This window comes from Phoenix dactylifera, chromosome 8 (assembly GCF_009389715.1).
Source record: "Phoenix dactylifera cultivar Barhee BC4 chromosome 8, palm_55x_up_171113_PBpolish2nd_filt_p, whole genome shotgun sequence".
In the NCBI taxonomy this organism is placed as follows: Eukaryota; Viridiplantae; Streptophyta; class Magnoliopsida; order Arecales; family Arecaceae; genus Phoenix; species Phoenix dactylifera.
In genome coordinates, this window is record NC_052399.1 from 18,196,218 (window position 1) to 18,221,806 (window position 25,589).

Genomic DNA, 25,589 nt, shown 5'->3' on the forward strand with positions numbered 1-25,589 from the left:
TAATGTTATAATTTGGAAGCCATAATGTTTTTGGTGAACCATTAAGGACTGATGGGGGGCAAAATGAATCGTGCTGCACAGGGCAAGGGATCACCACAACACCGACCGGGCATGACCACAATCTTGCTCAGAACCGGCCTGATCTCAAACTCCGCTGAAGGCTTAGTTGACCTCGGCTGGATCTCTCCGCTACTACGATCGGCCGAAACCTCTTCTAACACCTGTAATGACGTCCCAAGCTCGAGCTCAAAACACCCTGCTGAGTCAGTTGCAAGCCAAAGAACTCTTTCGACTGCGGGACTATTTGCCGATACGCCCCGACCGAGCTCGGGGTGCCCTCTATATTCGCCGACGCGCTCCGGCCAAGCTCGAAGCGCCTTTATATTCGCCGACGCGCCCCGACCGAGTTCGGGGTGCCTTTTATATTCGCCGACACGCCCCGACCCGAGCTCGAGGCGCCCTTAATATTCAATGATACGCCTCGGCCAAGTTTGGGGCACCCTTCCAAAGCAAACCCCAGGATTGAAGAAGTTAGGCCGACCTCAGCGCCCACGAAACCGACCTCACTGAATATATGATGCGACCTCTCATCGAGCTCGGCTTCGCCCATGGCCACATTCACATGCGTGCCCATGCCCGCCTACATGGCCGTACATTACAACATCACCGCACCATGCTTTGCTTACTGGTCGACGACAATCAAGGACAATGCCATGCTGCTTCAGCTATACCCCGTCCATCTATCGACGCCTTACCATTCATAGGAACGACCAAAGCCGTGCGCCTCAAGAAAGCTCTAGTTATGCGCTATCTGTCTACAACCTATCTCCTCCCATGATGAGGACGGACCATACCTCCGCCATCTGGACACCTCTTCGAGAACTATATATAGCCCCATCGGGTAACACTATGGGGACTTTTAGGGCTAACTAAGCTCCATCCTAACTTGAGCATTGGAGGGCCCTCACCGGAACCACCATTGAGACTTTGTGCAGGTACACCATCGCATGGGAGGTGGTGGCTCATCTTCTTCCTCAGCATTCTGGCAGCTTCCTCGACTCTCTCGGCATGATCACCCTAGGGCCAAATTTGAAACACAACAAGGACCAAATAGGCATTTAGGCTCCTAAACACCTAAGCCTAATCATGAATGTCAAAAAAAGAAATATTGGTTACACCCTTCTAGGTACATTTTGGGATACGTGTAGCAGGATCTCATGTTCCATGATATATTTGTGAGGACCCCGTACGGGCGTGGTCAGCCTCAATGGATCCATGCTGCAGTATCCTCTAATTCACATAGGTTATGGGTCGGGTCCGCTCTGATATTATTTATAACAACCTATGATCTCACCCAAAATGGCTAGCCGAAAGGTATTATTTGAATAGATTTGAATAGATTTGAATCTTTAGCTTGACGAGGACGTCAGAGCTTGAATGGAGGGAGTATGTGAGAATTCTGTACGGACGTGTATTTAGTTTCACATTGGTTATTTGCTAGGTAAATTTTAAATATTTATACAAGATTAAAAAATTTAAATAATACTTTTTCAATGGATTATTTCGGGTTGTTACAATATTAATGTTAAAACAAAAAACAAACGATCAAACAAAATGGGCCGGGTGAAAAGTGCTCCGTCTCGGTCATCATCATAAGTGATGAAAGAAAACCCATGCCTTGCCGTTCATCGTCATCATCAGCAACAACAATGTCGCCATTATTACCCCGGTCCCATGCCTGCCGTTCATCGTCATCGTCAGCAACAACAATGTCGCCATTATTACCCCGGTCCCCAGAATAATCATCGTATATCCTCCACTGCCCATAAATAAACTCCTTCCCCTCGCTCCCTTTCCTCTTTCTCTGTTTTCTCGCCGAGCCGCGTTTAGAGAGGAGGGTCCAAGAGCTCCCTCCAGGTATTATCTCTCTCCCCCTCTCTCTTTCTCGTGCCGATTATTTTCTGTACCTTGCTTCTAATCTTTGAATCAGCGTTGGACATTGAAGGATTCTAGTCTTCGGCCATGGCTTCAAAGAGGATATTGAAGGAATTGAAGGATCTCCAGAAAGATCCTCCCACGTCTTGCAGCGCAGGTATATTGGATCTTGACTTTGATTTCCTATTCTTTACGCGATCTTTTCTTTCTTTCTACTTCCAGATTGGTTCGATTTTAGATCTGGATTCTTGAAATCCATGTTTTGTTTGGTCTTCTTGGGAAAACCTTGGATTTTGGGTTCGAATGTGGAAAATAAGATCTTTAATGAGGTGTTTCCCTTATACGAAAGGGAGTCGGCAGGGCATAGAGTGATCTTTAATGTTATTTATCTTTTTCATGCAGTTGATGTTGTGATTGAATTCAACCGATGGGAAAAAAAAATGTTGCTTTTGGGATGGTGGTCAACCTTGTGATTGAATTTGCTCAAATGAAGATTTTTCCCCATTCTTTTCGCGTCGTTGATCTTGTGACCGAATTCAAGCGATGGGCAAAATCGTTTCTTTTGGGCATAATATGTTTTTTAATGTTACATTATCTTTTCATGCAGTCAATCTTGTGATCAAGTTTTGTCAATGGGAAAAACGTTTATTTTCCCGAGGGTTGATGGAGCCCTGTGATGTGTATTACGAATTTAGGGGGCAATTCTGTGAGTTACATGGAAATTTGAATGAGGTATTTGGAAATACTATAATTTTGTATGTCATAGTTAGTGTGCATGAGATGTACCTACTGTTATTTTGAGGTACTCTCCATCAGGAGTGATGTCAATGCATTTATCAAACACCAATTGTGGGATCCAAATATGATACTATGCCTTATTGGATATAACGTGCTTTTCTTGGCAGGCTTACATTTAATCAGACCATTTTCAGAAAGCGTATAATCCTATAACATTAACACCTGTTAGCCATATTTATTCTGGTAGGCTTCAGACATTCTGGAACCTTTTCTCCTTCACTTATTTATCTCTTTACGGTGCCTCAGGCTGGAAAAAAAATTTGTATTGTTTCAAAAAATTGCCTGGCAATTTAAATAAAGGTACTGCATACTGTGTGTCTCATTCTTGCAATACAGTACTGCATGCTGCATGCTGGAAAAAAATTGTATGGTTTCAAAAATATGTTGCTTAAGTTTTTAAATTCTGACACCACGGCCATCATGGTGGTGGCCAAGACATAGAGGAACAAACATCCTGGTTCATCCTGGCTGAGATAGAAAGCTGGAAGATTTGGAGAAAAGACGATAATCTGAGACCTCTGCCGATATATAGGAACCAAAACACTGGAATATTGGCTAATATAGTAACTCCGAGATCTACTACCATGTTAAGGTATTGATTATAAGATGGTAAAAAATTCTTGATCATTATATTCATATTATATTAGAGGAACATTATAGTTTCTTCGGCATTCCAACTTGTTACGACTATTAGAAGAGGTTATACACTATGATTACTTGTTTAGGAATGCTTTACATAAGCCGATTGGGCTGCAATCCAATATTATCAAAAGATGCTCAGTAATTATAATTAGGAATGCTTTACATAAGCCGATTGGCCTTTTATGTTCAGTTTTGCTCTTATATGTCAATTGGGCTGTGAAATCCCTAATGTAGTCCCTCAACATACCACAAGGGAGGCAATTTTAGTGAAGTGACATTGAGGCAATGCATGGATGAGGGTGAGAGGTGTTGGGGAAAGCACCTCACTGATGTTAGGATGTCGTATTCAAGGGGTTTCTTAAGTTTCATATGAAGGATCCTGTTCAATTTTATGGAAGTCAAAGATTTAAACATATGAAAAAAGCTCTGTTGTTCGTACCCTTTCTTTTTCTTTATTAGGCTGATTTAGGGCTTTAAGCTCAGAGGGGAACATGAGGAGAAGAAATACCAAAATATTAAAATAAAAAAAACATTTACACTCACACCCCCACTTCTCCCACTCTTGCACTATCCAGTCATCAAGGTAGAGGTTTTTTCATCTTCCCCTCACACTCTTCTTCTGGTTTCTGCTGTTCCCTTTCTGTTATTCGAGTTATTCTTTTCTTTTTTGTCTGGCTTGTTATTCTGTTTTAGTAGTTCTTTTCTTTAATGTTTTTTGGCTTCCACTTTCTTTGTTTTCTTTTAGCTTTCTTATTTTGATTTTTGCATTTCTGATTTCAATCCTCTTCAGTGACTGGAGAGGTCCTTCCTGTCCAATCACCAGCTGTTCTGCAATACATGGATAATTGGTGATTTGAGCTGGACATGACCAGCTGTTCTGCTCTATTTAATTTATCTTTTCTTTTCTGCTTTGTTCTTTCTTTACCATTATTACAATCTACATAGGTAGGTCAAATCAAGGAAGAGTTACAGTATGAAGATGTTGATACTACTTAAGTTATCAATGTCAATGGATTCTCAGATGACTAGCTGTTCAATTAACAGAATTGTTGAATTTGCTGTGTATTTTGGAACCTAATGTATTCAGAACTGGTCAAAACAATCTGCAATATTTGGTTCCTACATGTTGAACATTAAGATGATCATGACCTGAAGGTTCTTGCTTTTTAATCATGAACTTTCTGATGTGCAGGGCTCCAGTTGCATGTTTGCAACCCTAATCACAATAGTTTTGTTGACTAAGATATCATGATACATCCTTTTAACTTATTTCTGCGTCATACAGATTTGTTCTCATCATGATGCCTACGTCAACTCTGGTCCTGTATCTGTTCAAGTTCCAAGATCTGTCAAAGTTTCACCCAACATAGATTTGGTGCATCATAATAACCTTTAGCCTGAGCTTTGCATCTTATGATTAGATATCATTTTGTTTTGGCAGTCGCATGTGGTAACAATTCCTTAACTTATCACCCATCTTAAGGTTGGTGAGCCAATGCTAGCTTTGTCAATCATTGACTTAGATGCTATCCAAATCAATGAAAGGTGAGAATTGTATGATACCGCTTTTGCTTAGCAAAAAATGGAACATAAATATCGATCATTGAATTTAACATGGAAATTGCATCATTAGAATAGTAGCAATTCTCAGAGCTGGTCAATTATTGGAGTTTTGCGATATTATATTTCATATTTTCATAAGTTGGTTTTTGTTTGAGGTCAAGTAGGTGCAAGGTTCTCTTATTGTGATCCACCACCTGGAGGATTTTTTTCTTGTGCATAACTTTCATGATATCCTTGCCATTTGGATCCTATTCTAGGTCAAGCATGCAAGTTGATTTCCAGTAACAGACATTTAGTGTGAAGGTGAGGAATCTTGTCTTTCATCTACCTAAGAATCTCTTACTAAATAGTGTTGGAAGTTAAAGGAGGCATATGCATCTAAGAAAGATACGAATGATCCTTCAGTCATTGGTAATACTGATGTCATCTTCATGCATTGCAGACTGTATTTTCTAGGAATAATACGGTTATTCTGCCCTCAAATTTCAGGACAATTTTTTTGCATTATCCTTCATCCAAAGCAATTATCAAATTGTTATATGTTTTCAACTGAGTCACTAACTAGGAGTCGTCTCAGTGACATCTCTTAGCAATTGAAGCTTTGTGACTTTTCTGAACCGCTTGATGTCCTGGTTTTGGTTAAATGAAGATTCCTCTTACTCTCTAATGAGCAAAATGAGAAGACCAAAAATGCTTTGTTGAACTTGCTAACGGTTTGAGAGGATCATAGTACTATGAATTTGAATTTATGAGGATATCAATACCAAGGTTTTGAAATGTGTAGTATTCTTCGATCTCTCAAGTTTCTCCTTCATTCTTTCAATAACATAATTGAAATTAGTTAAATTGATTGTTTCTCGTAAAACTAGAACAACAAAGTACTTCAATTGATTCTTGTTTTCTGGGTTTTGTATATTTTGGCTAAGTTGTTCTAAACTTTCAAAGGGATGTGCATGTAGCAATCTTTAGTGGACCTTTTGTACTTTGCATTTTGTTTACTCATTGTTATGGCAGGTCTTAAACACTTAGTTAATTTTAGTGCACATTTCAAAACTTGGTAACCTAGAGGTTACTATTCATTAATGGAGGAAGCTTCTTATGGTCGGGCCATTAATGACTATCTGGTCAGTCATCATGGTGAAAATTTGGAAATAGATGATGGAGAGAGATTTTCAGAGGAGTTATTTTGTTATATCTCTCACCATCTTATCTTTCAACAGGCAGTGGGAAGCTATTTACAAGATTTGCGAAGGCCAAAGTTTTCATTGCAAGTCATGATGTAATAATTCGAAATGGCAAATGTCCTAATATGAACTTGCATATCTATCAGTTAAGATGATCATCAGTTTTTATTGGGACATGGTTTCAGTATTTTCTATGATATGAAGCTTCAGCGATGCCAGGTTTTGGCTTTCAGTTTAAAGGATGTAAACGGCGTGAGGAGATTCTCTGTTCTTTGCAGACAAGCAATGGAGATATTGGTGGGTGGTGCCAAGCTGGTTATTTTGCCCATTGCATCTATTGTAGCATCATCTCTAATTTTGCATACCAGTGGCACTACCAGCAGACTGTCGGCACCCCTTCAGATCCTCCTTAGCATTAAATTCCTTACATTTGATGCCCCGCAATGATTTTTTTGGTGCATATTAGATTATTGTATTGTAGCTCTAGGCGGATCCTCTTCTTTGAGTTGTCCTTTCACATTAGGCCTCCTTGGAAATGAATTCCTTCATGCATATTGTGTAACTAAATGCATTCCTCTAAGATTAATGTTCCTTCCCGATTCTATTGCAGTCTTAGAGATCACTGCAGTCAACCTTAAGCCATACTTCTTGCTGCATATTTGGACTTGTGATTCATTCTGATCTGAGTCAGGTTTGTGATTGTTCTACTTCTTATATTAGTTTGCCTTCATCTTAAGCATGCTACCATTTCCTCTTCCAGCTTTTGCATTATTGGTGTTGTTTTGTTGATCTTTGTTGACTTTTATAAACTGACTCTCCTGAGCTATATGCGTATGCCTACTACAGTGATCTGTTTTTGAGCTGCTTCTCCTTCATTGTCACATTGAGGGCACAGTCGTACACTGCCACAACCAGTGCTCATCCCCTAAACACAAACACATAAAAGGGTCCTTGTGATGCATTCCCACTTTGCCAGACAGAGTTGCCATTAGAATAATCATTTGAAATCAAACACAGTTTATGTTCTAGATAATTTGACTCTCTTCAAACCATTGTTGGATTGGATTCTCATAGGCCAACCAAGGAACACCATAACTCCAATGCGTAGACAAAAATACAGAAGTATGGAGCTTCCCCCATTTGGTCATGGTTTCTAATGAATCAGGTATTGGCATAATTTTTTCTCTGCAAATGAGACTTGAGCACCTTGCTTGTCAATTTTTTGCATGGCTTTGTATCTGTTACGGGGGAACTTAGCCACCATGCCCCACGTGACCGGCACGCGCGCCCAGAAAGACCACGGCTGCCCCTTGATCCAGCAATCCGACCTCGGGTCGGATACCTTCGGCTCCGCAGTCCGACCCCGAGTCGGCTGCCCCTTGATCCAGCAATCCGACCTCGGGTCGGATATCTTCGGCTCCGCAGTCCGACCCCGAGTCGGCTGCCCCTTGATCCAGCAATCCGACCTCGGGTCGGCAATCTCTTGATAACAACAGACTGTTCTCCTGAGGCACGCCGCGGCCCCCTGCTCCACTACTCCCTGCAACGGCCGAATCCGGCGCTGCCCCACGATCCCCTGTAACAACCGTACGAAGCGGAGCTCCACTACGCCCTGCCATGGCCGTACCCGGCGCTGCCCCACGACGCCCTGTAACGGCCATGTCAGTGGCAACCCCATCGTGCCACACGATGACCAATCCCCAGAAAAATCCCTCAGCCTGAGATATATGGGGCTGGGGGGGAAGGGGGAGGGTAAGCGAGATTCTCCATAGCATCATCTTACCTGCTACCTCTCCTTCTCCTTCGATTTCCTCTAACTTGATCGTCGGAGGGCCCCCACTACCCCAGTGGTGGTGCGAGGCTTGCTTGCAGGTTTTCCGGCGGAAGGTGGAGCGCAACCAAAGCAATTCAAAGGGAACCCCGTTCACACCGCTGTGCCAATCGTTCTCGGTTTGGACCCCCAGCAACAGTTGGCGCTAGAAGGAGGGCCCGGATCTCAGAGCGATCGTAATGGCACGGCGAGGTGGTCGTGGAGCTTCCAATGCTTCCGGTCGCGGGGCCTCTCACGCCACTGGCTGGGAGGCCGCTGCATCTCCAACACGCTCTCAGCAACACTCCACCGCCCCACCGCCCATTCAGATGGTCGAAGCCGCCCAGTTCGACCAGCTAACCCAGCAGGTTCGCACCCTCGCGGAGGCGGTGCAGAATCTGCAGGGTGCGATGTCCCGGGCGCCGCAGCGGGCTCAGGAGCCGCTGCTGCCTGAGCGTTCGCCTGTTCTCCTCAACCCGCGCTCCTTCCTCTCCCATGGGGAGGAGCGCCGGCGCGAGGAGGATTCTCGAGCACGCTCCATTCTGCCGGGACCTTCCCACCGGAGCTGCGCGGGGTACGAGAGGCGGGCTCGGGCGCGTTCCCAGACCCCCCAGTCCTCGAGGAACCCGCGCTCCAGTCGGTCCCCCTCTCGCCGCTCCTTGTCTCCCACCCACCGGTCGCGCTCCCTGGACCGGCGGGTGGACGATCTCCACCGACAACTCCAGGTCCTGAAGGGCCATTCCAAAGATCCCTTCGCCGACTTAGAGATCTCCTCCCAGCCGGCGCTCGCCTCGAGGATCCTGCGGACCCCGAATCCGCCGGGGTTCAAAATGCCGGCGATCGAGCCCTATGACGGGGCGGCGGATCCACGGGATCACGTCGAGAGTTTCAGGACCCTTATGCTCCTCCACGGAGCATCAGATCCCCTTCTCTGCAAGGCTTTCCCGGCAACCCTCCGTGGCCCGGCGAGGGCATGGTTCGCCGGGCTGGAGGCTGACTCAATCCGGTCCTTCGACCAGTTCACTCGCCTCTTCATCACTCATTTCGCCGTCAGTAGCCGGCGGCGACTGGTCTCCGACTCCCTCTTTGATGTCCGGCAAAACGAGGGAGAAAGCCTGCGGGATTATCTTACCCGCTTCAACAGGGCTACACTGGAGGTCCGGAACCTGAGTCAGGAGGTAGCTCTTTCAGCCCTGAAGCGTGGCTTCCGGAAAGGCAGACTCACCTTCTCCCTGGACAAACGCCTGCCGCGGAGCTTCCCAGAGCTGTTGTCCCGGGCGAACCAGTATGCGGACGCCGAGGAGGCGGCCGCCCACCGGAGCAAGGAGGCCGCCGAGATCCCTCAAAAGCTTGGGAAGAAAAGGCGGAAAGAGGCACGCCAGAGGAGGAGCCCGACGCCTCAGCGTCGGCGCAGAAGCCCGTCGCCGGCGAAGAACCACGGCGCCCCACGCCCTCGTTCTCCGCCCCGACGTTTTCACCGGTACACCCCTCTCCTAACCCCCCGGGCCCAGATCTTTATGGAGATCAAGGGGCGGGAGGACCTCCCGGCCCCGAGACAGATGCGGAGGATCCCTGGGAAGAGGCCCTCCCGGGCGTACTGTGAGTACCACCGAGACCACGGCCACGACACGGAGGACTGCTTCCAGCTTCGGGACGAGATCGAGGCTCTCATCCGCCGGGGGCGTCTCGGTCGATATGTGAGCGACCGACGTCCCCCCGCAGACCCGCGTCCGGCCGACCCGGCCCCTCCGGAGCCTCGGGAGCAGAATCGACCCGTTGCGGGCGTGATCCACACTATCACTGGGGGCTGCCCCCGGGCCGTGAGGAACTCAGGGGGCTCGACGGAAGCGTCAGGGGCGGCTGTCGCAAAGAGGCAGAGGGTCGGCAATGTAATCACCTTTTGTGATGAAGATGTAAAGGGGGTTCAGACCCCCCACGATGACGCCATGGTGATCTCCCTCACTATGGCAAACTATGATGTAAGGCGTGTTCTTGTGGATAGTGGAAGCTCAGCTGATATCTTGTTTTACGAGGCCTTCCAAAAGATGGGCTTGTCCAGACAATTGTTGCACAAAATATCCACCCCCCTCATAGGATTCACCGGTGACGCTGTCCCGGCGGAAGGTGTCGTTGAGCTGCCTGTGACTGCGGGCGTCGCACCCGCAGAAGCCACGGTGCGACTCGGGTTCTTGGTCGTCCGTGTTCCCTCGGCCTACAACGCTATCCTCGGACGACCCGGACTGAACGCCCTTCGCGCGGTGGTCTCTACGTACCACTTGCTCATGCGGTTCCCCACGGCGGTCGGGATCGGGGAGGTCCGAGGCGACCAACCAACCGCACGGCAATGTTTCCTAGCGACCCTCAAAGGGAAGAAGTCCGCAGAAGTCCTAAGCGTCGTTCTCCTTAATTGCATTCTTCATGCAGGACACTCCGGGCGGCGTGTATCCCACGGCACACGTATCTCTGCACGCGCCCAGGCCGCATCCGCCTCGAAGAACGCGCGTATCGCGGCCGCTTAACTGGCACTCCTCGCAAGCAGCAACTGGCCGATCCGATTTCCCAGGTAACGCCTCAATTAGCATTTAATAGCCTTCTGGTGTTCCCCAGGCGACGCGTCGAGAGGAGGAGAAATACGATCGCAGTTGGCCACGGAGAAACTCCGTCGAGCGGCAAGTGATAGGCGCGCGACCAACGAGCGGAATTCCCCGAGGCTCAGTCCTCGGATGCCAGGCTAACCCGATGATCATCCCGGGAGCAGACTAGCCTGAAGCCCCGACCGGTCGCCTCGGCTTGCGCCAGCCTTGGCCGACCAACGAGCGGAATTCCCCGAGGCTCGGCCCTCGGATGCCAGGCTAACCCGATGATCATCCCGGGAGCAGACTAGCCTGAAGCCCCGACCGGTCGCCTCGGCTTGCGCCAGCCTTGGCCGACCAACGAGCGGAATTCCCCGAGGCTCGGCCCTCGGATGCCAGGCTAACCTGATGATCATCCCGGGAGCAGACTAGCCTGAAGCCCCGACCGGTCGCCTCGGCTTGCGCCAGCCTTGGCCGACCAACGAGCGGAATTTTCCGAGGCTCGGCCCTCGGATGCCAGGCTAACCCGATGATCATCCCGGGAGCAGACTAGCCTAAAGCCCCGACCGGTCGCCTCGGCTTGCGCCAGCCTTGGCCGACCAACGAGCGGAATTCCCTGAGGCTCGGCCCTCGGATGCCAGGCTAACCCGATGATCATCCCGGGAGCAGACTAGCCTGAAGCCCCGACCGGTCGCCTCGGCTTGCGCCAGCCTTGGCCGACCAACGAGCGGAATTCTCCGAGGCTCGGCCCTCGGATGCCAGGCTAACCCGATGATCATCCCGGGAGCAGACTAGCCTGAAGCCCCGACCGGTCGCCTCGGCTTGCGCCAGCCTTGGCCGACCAACGAGCGGAATTCCCCGAGGCTCGGCCCTCGGATGCCAGGCTAACCCGATGATCATCCCGGGAGCAGACTAGCCTGAAGCCCCGACCGGTCGCCTCGGCTTGCGCCAGCCTTGGCCGACCAACGAGCGGAATTCCCCGAGGCTCGGCCCTCGGATGCCAGGCTAACCCGATGATCATCCCGGGAGCAGACTAGCCTGAAGCCCCGACCGGTCGCCTCGGCTTGTGCCAGCCTTGGCCGACCAACGAGCGGAATTCCCCGAGGCTCGACCCTCGGATGCCAGGCTAACCCGATGATCATCCCGGGAGCAGACTAGCCTGAAGCCCCGACCGGTCGCCTCGGCTTGCGCCAGCCTTGGCCGACCAACGAGCGGAATTTCCCGAGGCTCGGCCCTCGGATGCCAGGCTAACCCGATGATCATCCCGGGAGCAGACTAGCCTGAAGCCCCGACCGGTCACCTCGGCTTGCGCCAGCCTTGGCCGACGAACGAGCGGAATTTTCCGAGGCTCGGCCCTCGGATGCCAGGCTAACCCGATGATCATCCCGGGAGCAGACTAGCCTGAAGCCCCGACCGGTCGCCTCGGCTTGCGCCAGCCTTGGCCGACCAATGAGCGGAATTTCCTGAGGCCTAACCCTCGGATGCCTGGCCTAGCGCCGGAAGAATTTTCTGAGGCCTAACCCTCGGATGCCTGGCCTAGCGCCGGAAGAATTTCCTGAGGCCTAACCCTCGGATGCCTGGCCTAGCGCCGGAAGAATTTCCTGAGGCCTAACCCTCGGATGCCTGGCCTAGTGCCGGAGGAACTTCAAGAGTCAGGAGTCGGCGAGACGCTACCAAGAGTTAAAAAGAGGAAGGACGAAAGTGAAATGAGGAAACACTTTGTTTGCATTAACTTTCGTTGCATCAGGGCCGAGACCCATACAACATGGCAAAACGCCAACATACAAAGAAAAGAACAAAGAAAAAGTACAGAGGGTCAGCTTGGAGGAACCCCTGGATCGGGAACGGCGAGCACGTCCGCGAAGGGTAGGGAGACGATTGGAGAACCGGCAGGCAATGGCATCGGAGGGGAGTCGAGGAGAGAGACCCCACTCAGGTCAATTCCGGGGTATTTAGTGGACACCCTTGCCAGGCCTTCATCGAAGCCTAAGGCAAAGGAGTCGGACCCCGCATCCGACATGTCACGGATGAACTCGGCGGACTGACGATAGGCCTGTACCGCCTGACGCCCGATTTCTGCGCTCTTCTCGGCCAGCGCCGCCTCCGCTCGCTCCGTAATCTGAGCTTTCGCTTCCATGACCTTCGCCACAATCCGCTCGTCCGCCTCGGAGGAGACCCTCAGCAGATCGGCCCGAGCCTCCACGTGCTTCGCCTCGGCAGCGATGCGAGCAGCCTCAGCCTCCTCCAGGCGCGAATGAAGCTCCTGGTTGCTCGCACGAGTCCCCTCCAAGGCCGACTCCAATTCGGCCATCTTGGCTTCAAGAGATCGGGTTCGGTTGCGGGCGTTGTCGGCCGACTGCTGGGCCTTCTCCCACCTCTCCCGGAAGTCGGCAGCCTTCCGGGACTGCTTTTCGGCTCGCTCCTCCGCCTTCCTGATCTCGCTTTCGAGATCCGAGGCAACCTTGAGTTGCTCCTGAGCCTCCAACAGTTGCCTCTCGAGGGCGGCGAAGCCGAGTGCCCGCTCTTCGGCCACCTGGAGCCTCGTCTCGAGGTCCCTGGTCGTTCTCCCCGCCGCAGCCTGGCCTCCCTCCTCTACAGCTTTCAGTCGGCTCTCGGACTTCGCCAGGAGCCTCGCCTGTTCCTCGTGGCTCTCCTCCAGACGGATCATGTACTGGGCGAGCTAAGAGACAGGAAAAATGAGAGCGTCAGACGGGGATCAATAGAGCCTATAAATGACGAAAGCGACCAAAAGAACACTCACCGACATGAGGCAGACGCAGCTGGCAGCTCCGACTTCAGGGATCCTCATCTGTCGGACCTGCCTACGGTCACCCTCCAGCAGCACCGTCTCGATGAGGTTTCGGGCGCCGGCGAAAGTGAAGGCCGACCCCGACTTCGCCCCGGAGCCGGACGGTGGTTCTGCGGCCTTACCCTTACCTATTGCTTGAGGGAGAGTCATGCAGACCGTGCTCGGGGCGGGGGCCGCGCCAGAAATCGACAGGGTCCCGCTCGGCCGAGGCCTCGGCGCGCCCCTCCTCGTATCATCCGAGGCCGACCGAGTCGAAGGCTGGGCTGGGGACCGACCGCGTCCGACCCGGCCGTCTCGGGCGCGCCCGGATGACACCTCCGGAAAAGCGGTAGTCTCATCACCGGAGGGCTGATACGGTGTTAACTGTCGGTCCGAGCCCGCGACGTCCCCCTGATCGGTGGGTCCGGACCCGTCTGTCGGCGTCGGAGTCGCCTGCTGGCGGGGCTTCTTCGCCGGTGGGACCTCGCTCGGAGGAGTCCGTTTCTTCCTCCGGACCGCTTCCAGTAGGGACGCCCTACTAACAGCCATTGCCCTGTCCGACTGCATGACGTCGTCGATTTCTGGAAAAAGAACGAGATGGTTAGAAACTGAGAAACTGATGGAAAGAAGAAACGAAAGAGGAGAAAAGAACTAAAAAAGAAGAAGTGATGGCGGGCTCACGGTCGGCAGGGACCGAGCTCAGACCGACGTTCACCAAGGCATCCTCGGAAATAAGGCGAGCCACCGGGGGGAGCCGGCCCTCGGCAACCAACCCCCTCAAAACGGCGACGCCATCGGACTCCTCCCTTGACAACCTCGATAGGCCGATCGGGGACTTCATCGGCGTCTCCCAGGTTGTCCCGATTCCCCAAGAGGGATCTACGTCGATGAAAAAGAAACGCTCATTCCAGCCATGAATGGAGGAAGGAGCCTCCTTGACGAGGCCGCACCCTCGCCGCGCCGCAAAGCACCACCACCCTCTGTCCCAGGGGTGGCCGCTCAGGCCGTAGCATTCCCAAAAGACATTCAGGGTGGCGGGAACCTCGTGCATACGGCAGAGAACCTGGAAGGCCGTCAGGGTACGCCATGAATTCGGCACCAGTTGCGTCGGCGCCACTCTTAAACCTCGAAGCACCTGCACGACTAAGTCCGAGGGGGGAAAGCGGAACCCAGCCCGAAGGATGTCCTCATTAATGGCGACCTTCCCTGGAGGAGGATGGGACATCCTCTCCTCAGGCCCCGGGAGCGTAGCGTTGCAGGCTTCGGGAAGGTGGTACCGGGCCACGAACCTATCTAGGTCTTCGGGGACCAGCTCCGACTGAATGCGGTCCGCTCTTACTTCGTCCATCCCTAACGGCCAGAGAATCTACGGTCAGGACGGAGTCAGGGGGGAGAGGGGACCGGAACGACTGGGGTACACTAATACGAAAGGAGAAAGTACGGAGAGCCCTAAATTGAAGAGTGAGGCAACTCACCGGAAGGGAAGGAAGAACGGCTCCGGTAGCGTCAAAGGAGGAGCGAACGAACAGTCCGACGGCAACGGCAACAGCACAAGGGAGAAACTCGAGGATGCCTGTGAAGAGAAAGGCGGACGGGGGAGGGCCCCCGGTTAAATAGGCAGAAAGGCGGGTGACGCCTCGGTGACGCCAGAGGACGCCTGGCTACCGAAGGATCGCTCTCGCCCCAAAGGCGAATCGACACCATTAAGGAAGGATGTCCGCCGAAATCCGCAGACCGCCAGATCAGCGACAACCGCCATACGCCATAAAAAAAGGGGCGGGGAGCTCGGAGCGCGCGCGCCTTTCCGAGGGATGGCGGCAATCTCGAAGCATCACTCCCTTCACCCGTTCCCCTCCTGGTTCCAGGCTCGGAAGTGGGGGGCTACTGTTACGGGGGAACTTAGCCACCATGCCCCACGTGACCGGCACGCGCGCCCAGAAAGACTACGGCTGCCCCTTGATCCAGCAATCCGACCTCGGGTCGGATATCTTCGGCTCCGCAGTCCGACCCCGAGTCGGCTGCCCCTTGATCCAGCAATCCGACCTCGGGTCGGATATCTTCGGCTCCGCAGTCCGACCCCGAGTCGGCTGCCCCTTGATCCAGCAATCCGACCTCGGGTCGGCAATCTCTTGACAACAACAGACTGTTCTCCTGAGGCACGCCGCGGCCCCCTGCTCCACTACTTCCTGCAACGGCCGAATCCGGCGCTGCCCCACGATCCCCTGTAACAACCGTACGAAGCGGAGCTCCACTACGCCCTGCCATGGCCGTACCCGGCGCTGCCCCACGACGCCCTGTAACGGCCATGTCAGTGGCAACCCCATCGTGCCACACGATGACCAATCCCCAGAAAAACCCCTCAGCCTGAGATATATGGGGCTGGGGGGGAAGGGGGAGGGTAAGCGAGATTCTCCATAGCATCATCTTACCTGCTACCTCTCCTTCTCCTTCGATTCCCTCTAACTTGATCGTCGGAGGGCCCCCACTACCCCAGTGGTGGTGCGAGGCTTGCTTGCAGGTTTCCCGGCGGAAGGTGGAGCGCAACCAAAGCAATTCAAAGGGAACCCCGTTCACACCGCTGTGCCAATCGTTCTCGGTTTGGACCCCCAGCAACAGTATCAAAGCTGGATAGTCACTGATGTTGGTTCTTAGGAAAATATCTGATGAAAGTAATTAATATTATAAGGGACAACATTCTGTTTTTTGCTTCTTGAAGTTGTCAAGGATACCAGGTTGTCTACATGACTTTTGTATCAAGTTATTCATGATAATAATTATCCAAGTTCTCCATGTAGTCCAGAGTCATCCATGCCCCCCAACATAAAAATTTATCCATAAAATTATGGGTGCTCCATGGATTTTCCAAACTCCAGAGTATTGGCAATACCTATCTCTTGCTGCAGCCACACCATACATATCTTTCTGATAAATGGCAATTTGTATGACTCATGGCCTGTGTTTTAATACATTTTTGGCAGTCTTACATGTTGATAGAGGACAAATGCTTCAAATTAGACGCAGTGCATGAACTATGGAATACATATGGCACCAAAATTGTAGTCTCAATGTGCTTGCATGTGCAAAAATCATGCTTCCTTTTAGAGATGTGCACAAATCATGCTTGCATGAGCAAAAATTTTGCTTTCTTTTAGAGATGTAGAGGCTCATGAAATTTGGGATTTTGTGAATAGAGTCTTCGATTCTAATATCAATATGATAGGTAGAAATTGGATTTACTTTTATCTGTAAAACGGAATACTATGTAAGAGGCAGAATTGCTTGTCCATGAATATGGGCGCCCGCAGAAACTGGACCGTTAATAAACCCTCTTTCCGAGGGATCAACTTATTGAGGATCACGTCTTGAGGTCTCGACTCATTGACCTCTTTTTCCCAAAGACCTAGATGGATGGCCTTGTTAAGTTTCTGTCCCATTGCGGGCATGCAGGGCCCAAGGGAAGCAATCTATTGTTTATTGGGAGGTTGGTTCTAGATGTAATTTTCATTTATATATGCAGCAAAAAAAAATTTGGACTTCAGTATCATGGGTCACATCTAAGCTTATCTTTAGCAAGCTGCTGTGTTTCCCAAGAATCCCAAGCAAGGGCACAAACCTGTTTTTTTGTGCGATATGCTGGGGTGCCGCGCCGCGCGGCGGGGGGGGGGGGGGGGTCGCCAACTTTGTCCTTAGCGGTTCAAAAAATAAACCATGAATTAAAACATTTCAGAGGAGATGAAGCCTTTTTGTTTATCAATTTTGTCGCAGGTTCTTTTAAATTCTATCATCATATACCTTGATGGCAATCAAATACTTCTTTCTATCCTGTTACATGGTAAATCCACTAGTATAGCGAAAGGAATTGAGAATAAGGAAAGTTAATATAACTTGCTGCTGAAGCTTGTTTTCTTGTTTGTTGTTCAAGTCAACATACTGAATCATGCTTTTGTGGTGAAAGCAATTTATAATTGTTTCTGGTATAAATTTTATGTTTCTGCATTTAACAGGACCTGTGGCAGAAGATATGTTTCACTGGCAAGCAACAATTATGGGTCCGCCAGATAGTCCGTATGCTGGGGGTGTCTTTCTAGTTACCATCCACTTCCCTCCAGACTATCCATTCAAGCCGCCGAAGGTACTGAAACACCGATACTTTTTGATATAATGAAATGAAGCTTCTTGTCCATATCATGTTTCTCTAAAATACCTTTTTTTATTTTAAGTTTTGAAGACTGTAATTTGTGTCCAATAAATTTGTATATTATTTGAACTGATCTGCCTTCAATCCCATATGTCAGCAACTAAACTTATAGCCTTGTCCCATGTTGGTATTGGCTCAATTAACTAAACATTAATTGTAGATATAAGCTTATTCCTGGATCTGATTTTCATTAGCAGATGTGGCTTGTTTTTTTTTCCTTGATTTACAGTGTTCTTAGTGCCATCTTGTGCTTTTCACTGGTATGTATAACTTGACATAATATATGCTTATGCTTCTTTTCCCTTTGAAAGGTCCAATAATAGATGAGTTGGGGTTTGCTGGTGTTATTATTTTTTATTATTGTGAGCAGTTGAATTGCCACTTTGAGAAACATTTGAGCAGTTGGCATTGGAGTCAAGCCGTTCAGCTGGATAATTCTTTGTAACTTGAGTCCCTTTCATAAGCACATATGAATATTATTATTCTTAAGGCAGTAGGATAGATATCATTTAGGTGGATTACAAGGTGAAAATTGTGAGTAGATTTTTTTGTTTCTTTTTCTCTTTTTGGCTAAAAAAAAATCTCCATGATATAGCTTCAAGGCTTTGATGTGGTTATGGTGCTTGTTTATAGCTCACTGGGCTACTCTTCTTTATAGCACTAGGGGGTTATATCGAGACCTTTTATTTAATGAATATATTGCTTTAAAACTTCTTGGAGATGTTTCTATTCTTGCGCAGAAGCAGAGTATAGGAAAGTGATTGGTGAGCAGCAAAATTCATTATTCTACAAAGTTTTGCTGACATTTGTCCTTAAATTTCTACATGTCAGCCAAAATCATAGCTTTTCTTGCACAAAAATTATCTAAAGCATGCTTATAAGAAAATAAGGTTATGAATATTTTAAATGTGCTTAAATAATTGGAAATCAAACTTTTTTATATCATAAATTATTATTCTAAGATTTTCATGGTAATATCAAATTAAGTCAGAAAAGTCCCCCATATATATTGTCAGACAATTCTATCTGTCAAATTCTTTTATTGAAAGTCATAGCTGTAGAAACCAATTTATTCATTGGAATTTTTATGTACTAAGTAGAGGAAAATGAGTATGTTAGATTGGTTACTGATAATTTCAATTTAAATCCTCCGAACTATTTTTGCCTCTATTTAATGCATAGTCCAATTCTAAATTACCACCATCATTTTTTTCCATTTTGTTTTCCTCTTCCTTGCGTTGTTAGCAGACCAATATGGCCTACCGCCTATAATTTGAAGCCTGGGCCTACAAGATTATTTTGGAGGATGTATTGTTTTTCTAAGCATTCTTTTTTTAATGAAATAAATTGTTTTGTGAATCTAATTTCTAGACTTGATAATGTATATGTATTTAAATGGTTGCCGAATCGATATCCAGGCACTTACTTCATCTATTTATCTTTTGTATAGTGGGTATGACTGTTCGACTCTATCTGTTGCCTGTGGATTAGAAAGGAAATCAGCATTTTTTGTTGCAAGGCAATTCAATACTTCGGGTTTTCACCTTCATATGCTAATGGAAATGCCACTGCTCTACAAAAACTTCTTGCTGGTTATTGAGGAGGAGTCATCCTGATTCCTGAAATAATTCTCTTGTGGGAAATTTACAAGAAAAATAGATAAATCTGAGGAAAAATTAGAAAGTTTAGTGTAATATCATTTTTTGTTTAGATCATTCTTCTAGGCTAGTCTCCTTGATACTGATTGAAGACATGACTGAAGACTGTGGCTGACCTTTACCTGAAGGTTATGTTTACTAGAGCTAGGTTGATTTTCCCCAAGTTGCCAGTTGTATGAAGCTTAACCTCAATAGGTGACTTAGATCTTGTGGGCACTAGTGAAAACAATATTATTGCTTGATTCATTGGTTCATGTGATTAAAGTATGACAACTAACAGGGCATACCACTCCTGGAAGAGGTGCATAGACTTGTTGTGGAGTTGAATGTGGATATTGTCAAGTAACTGTTGGTAGAAAAGTGCTTTGGATCTCCCTTCTATTTGTTTCTTCAATGATTATTGTACTTAACAATAAGCAGTGTTGTGCTAGTCTAGTTGTGATTAAGGATGCGAGAGATGGGCTGGACAGAATTAGCTCATATGCAGGCGTCTAAACTATCGTCCACCTTATGTGCAAATGCTTATCATTTTGCTCATTTCACCATTACTTAATTTCTTCCTTACAAGTTGAAAAGCATGTGTTATTACTTTTAATATAGCCACCTCCCTTTTCATCAAGAAAATATTACTTCTAATATAGCCAAGAAAATAACCATGGCAACTAGAGTTGCATTTTTTGTGTAGTTGTGATTCCTCATAGAGCAGTTCTTCTTTGTTTGTCGTCTAGTAGATCTACATGTTCTAGTGGATCAAAAGTGTGTGTTCAGCAACAGAAAGAGGTGAGGCTTTCTTACACCGAGAAGCCTCGAAAGGCATAGGAGTGCGCCTCTCGTAGACGATTACCGACTTGCGGCACATGTGCATATTTAGATTGTTGTGTGCTTTCAGATTGAGATTGAGGCTTCCTTGTTACATACTCTTTGAAGTAAAATAAATAAAAAAGAAACTCTCGAAAGAAGCTGTGGATGGAAAAATCTTTACCTTTTGAAGGTTTGTTAAGTAGTTCAGTGTCGGCATGAAATGATCATGGAATCTTTCTTCCATAGGCAAAATTTACTGGGGATATAACTCTGGAAAATGTCAAACCTTCCGTGGAACAAACACATCATCAAAGCAGGAAGTCGAAAAGTCAAAATTCTATATTTTGCCAGTTATGGTGTTAAAGTTGTCAACCAGCAATTATATTTACATGATTATTGAAGACATGAACACTGACACAGGTATTTAACTCGTTTGGAAGTCAGTCTTTGAAGATGAACTTTGGTCCACCTCATCATTTGGTAAATTCAGATCCATTGCCTAAACAATAAACATTCTCTTTCTTGCTTTCATGAAGCAGTTGTGCAAGGTATTGCCCTAGGTGTATCTCGAGAATGATATCTCAAATTGCATGGTGAGAGGTTGATAAATGAAACAGGAAACTCTTTTTGGCATATAATTTGGTCCTCTTTAACAACCAAACCCAAGATATTCAACTGTTACAATTTACTGCTATAATTGCATAATTTCTTAAGATGATGATGGCCCTTTAATCAATATGAACTCTCTACCAGCAGTATGAGCTAATTACAAACTTTGCCCAGAATATACTATGTTAGGTATGCAAAATAAATAACAGAAAAGGAAGGGGAAAGAGCCTTAAAAACTATATCTAAACAACGATGCCTTGCATTCTTTCTATGATTAGCGGTCAAATTGTTTGATCATGTGCTTTGAAATTTGATATTTTACTCAGGTGAGTTTGCTAACTGTTGTGCAGCAGAATTGTGATGTAATATATATCTGTCATGGTCGTGAGCTGAGTGTTTAAAATTGATCACTGTGATTCCTCGAGTCTCACTTGTTGTGGATTGCACAGGTAGCATTCAGGACAAAGGTCTTCCATCCAAATATTAACAGCAATGGAAGCATTTGCCTCGACATATTGAAGGAACAATGGAGCCCTGCATTAACCATTTCCAAGGTTTTTGGTTTTTCTTCCATAGTTGCTAGTTGTTTTACATCCAGCCAGGACTACAGGTTCATCGGAATAAGAATTGGAGTGGTCCTATAAAATCCTTGTGCCATTACATTTTGCTAGTATTTGAATGGTTACAGTTGCGTCCTAGATTTCCCAAGTATTTGTAAGATTTTCCTCTGGTTGTCTGCTGGACTCTCATTTCTTGTTTCATTTGTTATATTCTTTCTTGTGTCTCCCTTTGTCTGATAAGCTGGTAGGAGTCCATGCATATCTAATCTCAACCAGTATTCATGGACAGGTGCGCACATATCACTAGCATGCCTGTAATAGCGTGTATTATTCTCCAGGCTTCTTTGTTTATCATTATCTGGATCTGTGTGTACATGGTGTCCAAATTCCAATAAGATCATCCAGCGGGTCCCCTCTTTCTGACGGAGCGATAAGTATCTTCCAGCATTGAAAAGAGACCCCTTAGCAGAGGAGCACATTGGTTTCTCTTTTAGAATGACATTCTAAAACCAAATTGCATGTATCCAGATTAACTAATCTGATGATGTCATGAGTGTTGATATGGTTATTAATTTATATTTGCTACTTTCAGGTACTGCTTTCAATCTGTTCTCTGTTGACAGACCCAAACCCCGATGATCCGTTGGTTCCAGAGATTGCCCATATGTACAAGACGGATAGGAACAAGTATGAGACCACTGCAAGGAGCTGGACCCAGAAATATGCGATGGGTTAGCTGCACTGAGAGTGGAGACCATCGAGGCTGTTTTCCTCCCTTCTTATTTTGAAGTTCGGTATTGCCACCACTTTAATGTGTAAGAATGAAGTGATTTTGCCTGTATCACTTATGTTTTATCCACCGAAGGACCAGGAAGGCCTCGGTTATGCAATGCAGAAAACGACAAGAAAAGAACACTTGTTCCTTTTGTTTGCATGGGAATTTCATATTTAACCCTTTGTCATTTTCTCCTTCCAGACTTGATTCTGTGCTAAATTATGCCTTTGAAAACACCAGTGGGTATTGATATTGTGCAAGGCTGCATGTAAAGGAGGCCCCCCTATGTTTTGCCCGATCTACACCACGAAATGTGGCAACTTATTGAAGCCGTCAGAGAGAGTATTCCCGAGACTTCTTGTCGATGGGCTTCTTGCAATCATATTAAATCTGATAATGTCCCAAGAAGTTCACTAGCCACTTGCAAGTTTGTAAGACATCACTCATCCATCATCAGAGTCAGGTATCGTATGGCTTTCAATAATATGCCTCCATTTTTCAGGTTGGGGCCGGGGGGATGGGAGTGGAGGTATAATCATTATGTATTCTTATCTGTATAAATAAGGTCAGCATTTGTATAGAGCTAACTTTTGTGAGGAGAATTTTGGGTTTTTTGAGATGACAGTATTTAAATTTGTTCATACATACAGGGAAGCTAATTTCACCTACTGGACCATGGGAGATGCATGGTCTCTGGTGTTAGATGAAAGATTTGGCTGGCCTAGGATGGATGTTTGAAAGATTCCTCTTTCCGACAGTTTCCTCTATTGTCCTGACCCAATTAATTGATGCCATTCGTCGGGTACCTTTATAATCCACCTTGCAAAGCACTTTCTAGATTGTATAATTGATTCTTCCATGCTGATGAGCGGACGCCAGTCCTTTTTACATACATATCATCATAGATGTAAGGTCTCTATCCTCGAAGCCCAGCAGTAGCATGTTCTATGAGGATGAATGGATGGTATTTTTGCTGCACTTTTCAGATGAAAGGATTCTCTCTGTCTTCGGATGCCAAGTGATCCAAAATTCCAGATGATATATCTCTCTCTCTCGCTCGCTCGCTCTCTTACACACACACACACACACAGCGTGAGGTTGTCGACTGTCGTTGCTCTATCCTACTCATAAGATTGAGAGTTAAAGCCATCTCCTTAGTCCTTCCTTCAGTTACTTTTTGCCTTTCCAAAAGAGTCATCCCAAGCAAGGTGGTCGGTATGCGGTCTCCATAGCAGGCCCACGGCCCACTGAGAGATGGCTCTTGAGTCTGCTTTCTTGGACGCTCCTTTTGAATTTTCCTCCGCATCTTTCCGTCAGGTCAAACAGTTTTGATGATCACCTGGAAGTTCTACAACCGTAATGATAATCGGTGTCCTCGAAGAATCTTTGTTTCTTTGCATTTTCACTTTTTAACGAACAAAATCTAGAATTTTTTTGATGGGGAGGTATCTTTATAATTCTATTACCTTCGTGACACATTTGAATCTCTTAGACTTTTGTTAAGGTTCATGTACGAGTACATAAATCCCAAGATTATATGTTTGACTCCGCTGCATGATTGATCATCCACTACTCTGGCATGATCATCAAAAATCTTCTATTTGGAAGACTAGGTAGGCACTGTGGTCCAAGACGAGCTGAGTTTACTTTGGCTTGTTCCAAGATGGCAGAGACTTCGGCAGTTGATTTCCGGTTTCCACGTTGAGACCAACTTGAAGTCGTTTCGGTTCTGACAATTGCGATTAACTCTGCCAGGGGCGACGCAAGGAATTTATGGAAAATGCGAAAAAAATTTCTCCAAAGGTTGGGAGAAGTCAAATTCAAAAGGCAGAAAGATGCAAGAAGACGAGCAATGGGATGAAAAAAGAATTTGCCGTTCAGCGAGCTCGGAGAGATGGCAACCAACAACCCTTAAGCATTAGCTAAATAAGTTACAAAAATTTCGTGGATCCGTTGTCCTAAACTTGCAAAAAGTCAATTCCGCAGCTGATTATTGGCAAGGAAAAGCATTGATTGGAGCTCTTAGATCTCATCTTTGGAGAACTATGTTCCCAATATTCTGCAAGAGATTAATCTATTTATTTCTTTCTGTGCTGGTAGCATTGGTGGCGAACTTGTGCATGCGTTGTGAATGAAACATGAATCCATGCGTATCCCATGATTGTGAATGAATATGACTTCTGCAGAGTTATTGGTGAATTATTCTGCAAATGAAATATCTCAAAATAGATGAGTAATCGTTTTAATAACAATAGAGAGGAATTTATGACTCAGCAATACATACACGACTTGTACGCTCTCTCATTCTCTCGATCGAGAGAGAGATTTTTCTAATTTTTTATCCATCCCTTATAAGTTTTTGAGGGATTAGGCGCAGTTCATAGTTTATGTCCCTGGATTTGAGCAATGCAACTCTCAAACTGTGGACAAGTCAAATTCATGCACGCCTCTACATCTAGGAAAGAGTTCTCTACATGGCACATGCTAGCTAAATTATTGGTGGTGGCTTTTGTTAACTTAAATAATAACATGCTAAGATTTAGAATTACAATAATACTGTATTCAAGTTTAAGAGATATATCTGCGGAAGATATGTTGAATACGATTTTTCAATAACTTGGAATAATAGAAACTGGATCTTCCCTTCTTTGCTCCTCACAAAAGATAGCCGTCAATGGGACAAGCTATGAACCATATTGGAAAGGAGAGGGGACCTAACCTTTATATAGAAAACATAAAGGAGCCTTCCTATTAAGGGCTCCAAATTCTAATTGGGTTTACTGGCCTACATATCAAAATTATCGCAACAAATAGGACTCAATCATATACATCCAAGATGCACCAAAGTCTATAAAACAAAATAATCACACATCATATTGGATTTAACCATAGTACCATTATGAGCCATAAGTCTAATTCATTTTATAAAACAAAAAATATGCAATCAGTGAAAGCCCATATTTTGAAATTATTCTAACACATGGCACACGCCAGCTAAATTACTAGTGGTGGCTTTGGGTTCAACATCTTGGGCATCGGTTAATCTCTTTGAGTTGCGTGCAATTATTGCACGGTTATATATCCAGGTCAAGTCGCACTTCGCCTATTATGTGCCAGGATCTCGCTGATACTGATACTAAAGTAGCTGACATTGCTAGAGATATTTAAGCTTACATGTACAGTATTAGATGGTTCAGGCTACTAACCTTTCTAACGTGGAGCAAAAATGAAAAGAAAAGAAAAGAAAAAAAGGTGATATGATCTCGCCACTTGGGTGATCCCCAATACCTTAATGTTCTATATTTGCCAGGTGAATTTTGATAAATAAACGCATTAAATTCCTGATGAATTCATGGAGCCACCGGATTTTGATAGTTTCTTTATTTCTCATTCTTTTTAAATTTAACAATGTTTCCTGGTGGTTTCTCTAGTATTATTATTATTATTTTTTATCGCAATTCAGATGCTCATTTTCTGCAATAAGATAGGCTAAAAACTGAAACTTCCTTGGAAGAACTTGCTTTCCTCGAACTCGATTTAATTTCTTGTCATACTTGCGTGCACCCAAAATTACATGTTCTCGACCGAACCTGATCATCCATCCAAACTTACTTAACTCTAACTCAACCATATGAACCCAATAATTCGCACCAGCCTAGTGTGAGGTCTGAGTACTCCTTGTTCGTTTGCATCTT

At 46.6% G+C, this 25,589-nt stretch overlaps 1 protein-coding gene across 5 annotated transcripts; it reads left to right on the forward strand.

Moving 5' to 3' along the window:
- Nucleotides 1-1,707: 1,707 nt before the first annotated feature.
- Nucleotides 1,708-22,092, forward strand: LOC103699143 (ubiquitin-conjugating enzyme E2 10). Of its 5 annotated transcripts, none has more exons than XM_026806146.2 (5): nt 1,708-1,917; nt 1,991-2,092; nt 2,338-2,667; nt 6,159-6,217; nt 6,308-6,726. In XM_026806146.2, the coding sequence occupies exons 3-5, from the start codon at nt 2,479-2,481 to the stop codon at nt 6,567-6,569; spliced, it is 510 nt and encodes a 169-aa protein (XP_026661947.2). In that variant the 5' UTR covers nt 1,708-1,917; nt 1,991-2,092; nt 2,338-2,478; the 3' UTR covers nt 6,570-6,726. The 5 variants fall into 5 exon arrangements, with proteins under 5 accessions (XP_026661947.2, XP_026661946.2, XP_038985058.1 ...); XM_026806145.2 differs by having other exon boundaries at nt 1,710-1,917; nt 2,006-2,092; XM_039129130.1 differs by lacking the exons at nt 2,338-2,667; nt 6,159-6,217; nt 6,308-6,726 and adding exons at nt 17,298-17,425; nt 21,009-21,113; nt 21,712-22,092 and having other exon boundaries at nt 1,778-1,917; nt 2,006-2,092.
- The last annotated feature ends 3,497 nt before the right edge of the window (nt 22,093-25,589 follow it).